Source organism: Cariama cristata, unplaced genomic scaffold (genome assembly GCF_000690535.1).
Source record: "Cariama cristata isolate BGI_N322 unplaced genomic scaffold, ASM69053v1 scaffold46314, whole genome shotgun sequence".
Taxonomy (NCBI): Eukaryota; Metazoa; Chordata; class Aves; order Cariamiformes; family Cariamidae; genus Cariama; species Cariama cristata.
In genome coordinates, this window is record NW_009615547.1 from 1 (window position 1) to 9,916 (window position 9,916).

Here is a 9,916-nt window from a genome sequence, read left to right on the forward strand (position 1 = left end):
CCTGGCCTCCAGCCAGGCTCAACCCACCAGAACTCATTCTTGCCAAATGAAACCATGGTATAGGAAGCCCTGGTTTTCAGTAACTTGAGTTTGTGGTTCTGTGTGTCTTCCATTTGTTTTACCCAGGGATTGCAGAAAAACACCTGCAGAATTCGCGGGGGCTGAGGGCATAACATTCATCATTTCCATGGCAAATCCATCGTTTCCAAACAGTCCTTGTAAAAGAAGATCCATATAAATAGAACTACTGCACATATTAAAAAATAAAACCTTATATTATTAAAAATTACTCAAGAAATTTAAGAAAAACAATTGAGAATTTGCCTTGTGAAAGCAAGCAAAACTTTTGTCTTCCACATCAGGAGTAGAATCAGTATTGTAATTATTTGTCCATTTTTTGTGACTTTTCCAGTAGTTTGACCAGGTGAGATGGTTTGTCCCATACAAAGATGCCTTATGTGTTAGCAAATTGTGTTTTGAGGAGTGGTGAAGGAGAAGGAAAATTACTTCTTTTATGTTTAAGCAGTACAGGCTGTCACAACTTCCAATGAGATGGATATTGGTTTTTCATTCTCTTCAAAGTGACCTTTTGCAGCTCACTGACTCACAGGTTGCATCTGCTAACAGCAAACAGTCACAGCTAAAGGGATGGACACCCATCACAGTGATCACTGTTCTCAGTGGTTCTACTAAACTAATTTTGGACCTATGCCATAGTCTACCAAAGAAGTCGTTCTTCTCTCTCCAAAGCCTTTCCAGCATGTTGCTGTGCTCTTAGGAAGCGGGTTTGAATCCTGTAGAGTCTTTTTCCAGGTGATTCCTTCTCTCAACCAGCGAGCTCCATCATTCATTGATTTAGGCAATAGTAATAAAAGTTAAAAGTTATAGCTGAGGAGGAGGGTGCTCACGTTTACCTAGAGTTCTCACAGAAGTAGAAGCTTTGAAATCCAAACTGAAAATCTGCTCATCCCCTCCCTCACCTGCATTCTCCATTTTCTGTTCTGAATTCCTTTGAGCTTAAAAATGAAAGCTGGATTCTTTTTGACTTGTGGAAAATCTATCAGAAGCTAAAAGCAAAGTTCCTCAAAATGAGGGAGAAGAGAAATTCCGTTTCATTCCTCTTTTCCCAAAGATCTGTGCCATTTGGGTGCGTTCTTTGGATTTTTACCTTTTTTATGTTGCAATTTTGGGGTCTTTTTACCAATTTTTTTCCAATTTTAGGGTCTTTTGGATCTTTTGGGGTCTCCCTGATTAGAGGAGAGTTTGCAGGGAGAACCACAGTTCTCTGCATCACTTACTGTTAAAGCATATCAGTATCTATCTACCTCTAGCGTTTGTCTCTAGACCCAGAATTTCAAGTAACAAATCTTTGGATGAGATGAGGTAAGAGAGGTTTAATTCATTATGTATATATGATTAGCGAAGAACAACTCTGCAAAAACACCGCAGAAGCTGAACTGGTGAGATTATTCCTTCACTGAAGACTTTCTTGTCCATCGTTTTTAGGAATAACTTTAGTTCTCAGTTATTCTGATTTCAGTCAAAATTTGGTATTCTTTCACTTCAGCTGAAATGAACGTAAGAAATTGGTAACACAAAGCTAAAGTTGTATTGAAGGATAAAGAAAAGTGACTGGGGATGGCTGAAAAATTGAAGATTCCTATATTACAGGTATAGCAGAAGATTGTGTAGTGAAGGAGGAAAACACCTGCCCACATCTACATCAGCGTGTTGCTAGTGCTAATTCATAAGGGTATTTATAATAGTGTGAAGTCAATCTGAAAGTCACTTTGTGCTTGTAGATTATAGGTGCTCTTTTTTTCTGCATGCCTTTTGAAGAATTGACTGTTACCTAAGGTTATTGGTCCTGCTTGAGTAGAAAGACGTAAAGGTATGAGTACCTCAATTAAAATTGATCTAGCAGCGGAACAGAGCTCTGGTAGCTGTGTCGTTCCAACATGGTATCACTTTATGGCAGTTCCCCTCTATGAAGTGTTCTCCTGGGTGCTCTGTGTTTCCAGCATGTAACTTCTAGAGTTTCATATTTTTTGTAAGCAGCAAGACGCTTTTTTCCCAGTGGGTTTCTTTTAAAGTGCTTGGTTGCTGCCATCCCGCTTTCCTTGTCACCTGTCGAGTCTCTGAGAGACTGGGGAAAGGCTGTATGTTATCCACACTTTCTAATTAACATGCACCTTTTTAGAATACATTTTTTTCTGCTTTGGAATTGTGTTTTTTATTACTGCCATACTTCTAGGCTACTCATCGAAACCACGTTTGGTTATCTGTAAAGTGTATGAATGAGGAGTATGTTTTGAGATGAGGGAAGGGATAGGGAAGGCAATGATGAAAAAGGGAGGAATCCAAAAAGGAAATTACTTTGGAATTCAGGTCCTCTTGATGGGAGAGTGATAAAGATAATTCTAATGATATTGTTGGGGGGCAGGGAGCAAAAGGCACGATGGAGACAAGACTTTGAGAGAGAGAAAAAAAAATTATGTGGTCAGCTGCTCTGTTGGGCTTCTTTTATCCTGAGTCTGGTAAGGGCTTAAAACTAAGTGCACACTTAGGGTCAGAGGGTGCGTGTCAGCTCCCGGGACCAGGGCATAACTTCAAGTAAGGCACAGAGGCCTGTGCGTAATTACATTTGCTGTGCTGAACATCTCGAATTCCGTACTCCAGCCTGGGCTTCTTACTCGTTTTCTCTTGTGTTTCTGTGACTTGTTCATTTGAAACAGAAGTTTTTCACAGCAGGAAACTGTTCCTTGATGCATTCCCATAGCACCTAACTCAGTAGGGCATCTCTGTTAATAGCAGCCCGGTCGTTCCTACCACCTCAGCTGGTCATAGCAGAATTCCTCCAGCTGCTGCTTCCCCATTAAGTTAAGATCAGGTGAGAATGAGCTGTGGTTGTAGTGCATCTCATTTCATTTTGTTTGCTTTTTTCTTTCCTTAAGCCTGGTATTTGAGAAGTGCATGGGAATTTAGTTCTGGATCTTTTCCACAGCATGTTTAATTTTTGTTTACTGTTTGCTTTGAAGAAGGGGCAGGAAACAAAACTAATAGGTACAGAGAATGAAGAACTGTTACCTTGCATGGAGATCTGAGATAATCTGACGGTGTTTGGCATGAGACTAGGGTGGCAGGGAGTAAATGCCAAAAAAAAAAAAAAAAGAAAAAGAAGGCAGAATTATTGGAGAATGCATGTAGTTCTGAATAATTTAAGTCAAAGACTTGATAACTAAACAAGGCAGAAAATAGTGAGGAGGAAGCATTACCCATTTTTGTACAGAGAAATTAATTACTACTGTAAGAGTCTGGTTTAGAGGTGCAAAATGTACTTTTTCTTCAATCCTGGCTCTGACATGAACCAGCAAGACTCTCCGTTCTGCTCGTGGGACAAAGGCAGGTGTATTGCAAGTGCTGCCTCTGTGTTCTGGGTACCACAAATGGACAAAAGGGTTTTTTAATCCACTGAAATAAATGGACATGGAGGTGAACCAAGTACAGAAATTAAGGTACAATAAAGTACTTTCCATTCATTTGGGGCATATTTTGTAAGTAGAGCTATTTATGGCTTTTTTTGACTGAGAGCAGAGATTATAATAATCTAACAATAATTACCTTGTGGGAAAAACAGGAACAAATGAATTCTTCAACGTTTGATCCTTGTACAATAGATAGTAGAATGATAAAACTGTTAGGAAACAACACTGCAGTAGTATGTCAAGCTGGTTTTTTATTTCATTGCAGAGAACTGTAAGGGAAAATATTTGAAACTAGATGACATGCATTATGACATACCATTTAGCCACGGCAATGTAAGCTGGGATCAAAGCTTGTTTGGAAAATTGAGGTCCTTGGGAGCAGGAAGAAAAGAGGAGTTTCTGACAAATAATATCAGAATTCTTCTGGGTTCCTTAAGGCGGGTTTAAGGTTGTTGTGGAGAGGTCCAACACTTCATTATGTTGCAAGGCATGTGCTGAAGTCCATGTGTCTGAAGAATGGGTTATAATTCTTAGCCTTTTCTTGGTCACTGTCTTATGAGGTCAACCTATCATTAGAAAGTCATGCTTGTGCTGTCAGTAATGTACTGTCTCTTTGACCTCATTTTACAGTCAGCTACTCAGTTTGGTACATGATAAGAGCTTTAGCAAAACAAGATTGAAGTCAACCTTTTATTTTTTCTTCACTACTATCCTGAGTTACATTTAGTAGGTTTTTGTTTTTTCAGAAGTTAGAATCACGCTGCTTTTAGAAAAGCTGTTCTCACCGTTGCATACGGATTTTCTCCATAGAGGAGCAAAACGCAGTCAATACTGGAGGGCAGGAGTTGCCTTTGTGCATTGCTGGTGATGCCAGGGGGTTTGGGGAGCTGGCACATGGCTTGTGCTCGCAACAAGGGTCCTTCCTTCCCTGCTCAGAGTTTTGCAGCCTGGTTGTTGACCTTTAGCCTTAGTTACCCAGTATAAATGATAATTCAGGCAATTCTCTTTCACATCCCACTAGAGTCTATTGCTGCTGCCAAAACAGAAGTTATAGCTGACACAGGAGCATGGTTCCTTTATTATTATTTTTATTATTTTTCTTTTATTTTTTTGGTTCCTTGTTTTGGCATTTTGTGCTATTTTCCTCCTCATTAAAGGCTTTTGCCTGAGATTACTTTGTTAAAGGTTTCTCTTGTCTTTTCTAGGTTTTTATTTTTTCTTTTCCTTTCAGAGTTCCAGATATTTTCAGATTTAACTTGAAATTCTCTGTAAGTTTAAAGGTTCTTTCTCATCAGACTATGGAGTCACATGGCTAACTTTGAAAATAAAAATACTGTGGATCATATTTGTTTTTCAGTACTTCTTCCCAACAGTATTTATCTTTCCCCCCCTAACATTGGTGTCTCTGAGCATGCCACCTTTTGTTTTCTGGTCTCAGAACTAAACATTCACAGAGAAAATTGACAAAATGTTCTGTGCTTATGAATCCAGTTGGGACTTGCCTCCTCATTTAACTCTTCAGGTTAAAATCAGACCCCTTCTTACAAGTTACAGAAGGTCTTTATCTAATTCCAAACAGCCAGGTGATCTGCTTGGGAAGTAAGAAATTCTGAAAAAAAAACCCGAAACAAAACAGTAACAGAATCTTAGTCCCATAAAACTCTTAAGTGATGTTCTTAAGACAGATTTGAAACTATTACGTTGCAGTGCTCTAGTGAATTGAAGTGTTGGACCGTAATGCATACCAGCAGTCAAAGGCAATGTTGCATATTAAGGGCTCTACCATCTTCCAGCTTTACATTGATGAAGGAGTAGTGTAACACCTTCTCGAAGAGCATCAGCAGCCAGATCCAGCCTTACTTGTAGTCTGTGGAAAGTTTTTCTTCCTTTCTGGGGAAAGGCCTGCGACGCCAAAGTGCTTTTATGTAAATTCTCTCCCTCTATTAAGAAGGAGCGACCTGAAACACTGGGATCATCCAGCTTATTTTTAAAATCTTAACAATAAATAATTCATACAGTATGAAGCTGTCTGGAGAAGCACTACCACTTCTTGGCGCTCTGTTGGTTCAAAATGTCTGTTGTTCTCATTGTGCTTTAGGACAGGATTGATTAGCTAACTGGTTATATGATAATCATTTAGACATATGACCTTGTTTAATCCTTCTGCAACACATTAAATTGCTAGGCAATTAACAGGATTTGAGGCTTTCCATAATCTTCATGGTGTCTACATATGCATAAGGATAAGTTTATTTGTGTCTGAAATCAGGAAAAAACCACAACCCTTCATGTTGCTGAATTTTGTGTAAATTTTGTTTTTCAGTATGTTTCATGTTGTTCTTTTCTTTCCCTTTTTAGCTATTACAGAGAAATGGCTTTATGGATCTGGACACTGAGCATTTTGAGCTGTTTTTGCATCACCTTCTCCAGAAATGAGGAACTGAAATTTTTTCAGAGTGCCACAGAGCTAAATCATCTAACAGTGGATAATGACACTGGGATAATCTATTTGGGCGTGGTAAATGCTCTGTATCAGCTTACAGAAAACCTGGATGTAATAAGGTCTGTAGAAACAGGTCCAAGAAAGGACAACAAGAAGTGCACACCTCCCATTGATGAAAATCAATGTAAAGAGGCAGTACTGACTGACAATTATAACAAATTATTGTTGCTGAACAAGGCAGATAAAACAATTGTGGTGTGTGGAAGCCTTTTTAAGGGAATCTGTGCCATCAGAGATCTAGAAGACATTAGCAATGTGAAGTATTATGTGGACAGTAGCGGAGAAAAGTCCTTTGTAGCAAGCAACGATGAGAATGTATCAACTGTGGGATTGATCACTTCCTTGAATAATGACCGAGTGCTGTTTGTTGGGAAAGGGAATGGACCAAATGATAACGGGATAATAATCAGCACTCGGCAGCTCTACGAAAGGGATGGGAAAGACATTTTTGAAATGTATACAGACTCGGCAGCTGTTAAGTCAGCTTATCACTCATCAAGCACACAACAATTTGTGGCAGTCTTTGAGGATAAAAATTATGTTTATTTTATTTTTAATCAGCAAGAGAAACAGCCCGTCAATAACCGCACACTGATTGCACGTCTGTGCAAAGACGATGCCCATTATTATTCCTACTTCGAAATGGACTTGGGTTGCAAAGATAATGATGGTGCCTATGACCACTGCCATTCTGCTTACGTCACTACCCCAGGAGAAGAGCTGGCTGAGAGCATGGCTCAGCAGAGACAAACTACGGATGCTCTCTCAGATGACAAAGTTCTTCTTGCACTCTTCAGTAAAGTAAACAAAGATAATGGCTCTCTAAAATCTGCCATGTGTGTGTTTTCCTTGCGGCACATCAATGAAAAGATGGAAAAAAACCGAAACGATTGCTACACTAAAAAGAATACCAGCTCATTTTACAAACTTTTCGCAGCAGAAAACCCCTGTGCATCGCATGGACTGGTAATATCAGTATCAGTTTTAGAATCTGTGTTAGAATTAGTGGCAGATATACAGCTGTGTGGTTTTGGGTGGCTTTGAGTTAAACAATAGTGAGATCAGATGGCTGAAAACTCAGTAGCTGGATTCACTACAGAAATGGAATGTGGTTGGGAGGGTTGTGGAACAGGTCAAGCAAGAAGCGGCAAGATAGTCATAATTTTGAGTCTTTTAAAAAAGATTTGATGTCTTCTGAAAGATGAATATTGGTTTCATAAATGCATTTCTTTTAAAGGGTTCCTTCTGATATGGAAATTACTGAGTCAAATGCAGTGATTTGTTGCACCTATGATCAGCTTCTGAGTGATCACTATAGATGATTCTGGTCTCAACCAGCATATTTATAATGTTTTTAAATGGTATTAAGAATCTTGTAGATGATATGTGGAGGTCAGTGTTGTTTCTCACTTGGATTTGAATTTTCAGATAACTGGAAGTACGCTTGTTTCTTATATTCAGGTGGTGTTCATATTTTGCTCTGGCTCAAAATACTTCCATAGCATGTTGGCCATCTTCTTTTTATGGCTTGACGTTACTTTGTCTGTGAGGTTTTTGGAGGGCACTTTACACCCCTCCACATACTGTTCTTCAATTTATGACTATGTCTCTGAGAGGCAGTTTTCAGCATCTCTGTTGACTTTATGTTTTTGCCCGCATGACCCTATTCCCAAGCCCTACTTGTGCATGGCATTCGTTACTGCAGCCAACCCTAAACTAGGTTGAGGAATTGAATCATCTTAAAAATAACTCAGCCAGCTTTTAGGAGGATGTCTTACTTCCCCCACCTGAGCAAGGTACATGCTCGCATAAACAGCTGTTTGAGCACAGCTTGAGAAGCGGTGTGCTACAGTCCAGAGGTAGGAGTGAACAGATGAAGGGATGGAACATGGGGATACCTTCTGTTGGTATTGACCCATAATCCTTCATCTCATGAAACCACAGCCCTCTCCCACATAGTAGGTCACTAGCACTGGTAAGAGGCCAAAAGAACACTTTTTGCTTCTGAACACGAGTGTTACTGACTGCAGTACCCTGCATCTGAGGTGAGCATCAAACATAGAAATCCTGAATGTGACAAGTGGAGCGGCCGTGGCTTCCAGCAAAAAGGAGGTGTGGATTTCAGATCAGAAAGACAGTCTCGTTGCCAAATATAGTAGGAAAGGCAAGGTGTGAATGAACTTCCTTCTGGTGGCACTCCCTGCAGCTCAGGATTAAAGCATAGTGAAGAGGGAACGTGTTGAAGTTCACAAAACAGTTGCCACTGGGTTGCTTTTCTATGGATAGCAGCAAATTAAGAAACAAAACAGCATTAAAAAACCAGTCTTTGACACAAAATTGGTCAACCCAATCTATATGACATGTTCGTTTTAATTAAACAAACTGGTTACTTTTTTAAAGTGTACTGCTGTAATGAAAAAGAAACAAAAAATTTTCTCTCCCATTGTCTCCTGGAAAGTGAAAGCATTGAAGCAGTTTGCAATTAGCAGGCTACTGTCTGATTGCTGCCTGTTGGCTGGGGGAAAATGGCCAGACAATCCATTTCTCTCTTTCTAGTCTTCTATGCCTGAAGGGTATTGTACTGTCTGGTAATAGGGTTGCAGTTCATTCTTAGCTAGGAATTAGTGATCTGAATGTTTAACACCACTCTCTATTGCTATTCCTTATTAGAATGCAAGCAAAAATTTCCCCTGTGGCTCCGAACATTTGCCGTACCTTTTGGGAAGTAAGAATGGTGTTACAGAGAAGTCAATACTGCAAAAAGAAGGGATGAATCTCACGGCCGTCACCGTGGCTGTGGAGAACGGGCATACCGTGGCCTTTCTGGGGACGTCGGATGGTAAAATTCTTAAGGTAACAAACTGGACTTAAAAGACTGGAAGGTGTTTAAAAGGTCACAAACTGTAGTGATAGCATACTTCTACTCTAAAAGTAAATGGCATTTATAAGATTGCATACCAGGAGCAAATTCTCTTGGAGCTTGGTATTTTTAATTTCAAAGAAAAACCACATTATTTCTGATGTACCTCAGCTATCCAATGCACAGATTGAATTAGTATCGCCTGAATGACACTTTTCCCAAAGGATTAGATACCTACTGAGAGCCCTATATAAACAGCCTTAGGTAATCTAACAGCTGCTCTAGCCTTATCTCTATTCAAGCCCACACTAGTTTAAGAGCAACTTTCATTTTGTAATCATTCTGGCCATTCAGTGTATTGAGAGGGCAATACAAAGCCCATGCCGGAGCTCTGCTAAATTCTGACTGTGTGGTGTGGGACTCAAGGGTTCACGTGTTTGTGCTGTTAAAATGTTAAGACTGCAACGCCAAATGCCTTTTGCTTGAAGGGGAGTGATGGCCATGTGCCACTATGTGTTTTGAAATTTGAAGCTGAAACTGTTGGTTACCATAAGGGAAGACAGCAAATTTGAACATCTTCAAGTGTAAAGGCTCTGAGTTGAGAATTTTAATTTTACAACACTAAAATAAATCAGTATTTACAAAAGAAGATACAAATATTAGCTATTGTAAGCAGTGAGCAATTTCTTTTAATGACTTTTATGCTTTGCTTGCTGCTTTTGATGCTATATACTTCAAATTGAAATGTTTTCCCTAACATGAATTTGTGAACTTGAGTAAACACAGGATTTTCATTAATCATATAATCATTTAGGTTGGAAAAGACCTTTAAATCATCGAGCCCAACCATAAACCTAGCACTGCCAAGTCCCACCAAACCATGTCCCTAGGCACCACGTCTACACATCATTTAAATATCTCCAGGGATGGTGTCTCCACCACTTCCCTGGCCAGCCTGTTCCAATGCTTAACAACCTTTTCAGTGAAGAAATTCTTCTTCTAATATCCAATCTGAACCTATCCTGGCACAACCTGAGGACATGTCCTCTTGTCCTATCGCTTGTTACT

The 9,916-nt window shown here is 39.6% G+C and overlaps 1 protein-coding gene across 1 annotated transcript; it reads left to right on the top strand.

Moving 5' to 3' along the window:
- Positions 1-5,856: 5,856 nt before the first annotated feature.
- Positions 5,857-8,841, top strand: LOC104154617 (plexin-B2-like; the record flags this gene model as incomplete). Its single annotated transcript, XM_009699814.1, has 2 exons — positions 5,857-6,954; positions 8,659-8,841. Coding segments are annotated over exons 1-2 (1,281 nt in total), but the record flags the coding sequence as incomplete, so codon positions are not given.
- Positions 8,842-9,916: the final 1,075 nt, after the last annotated feature.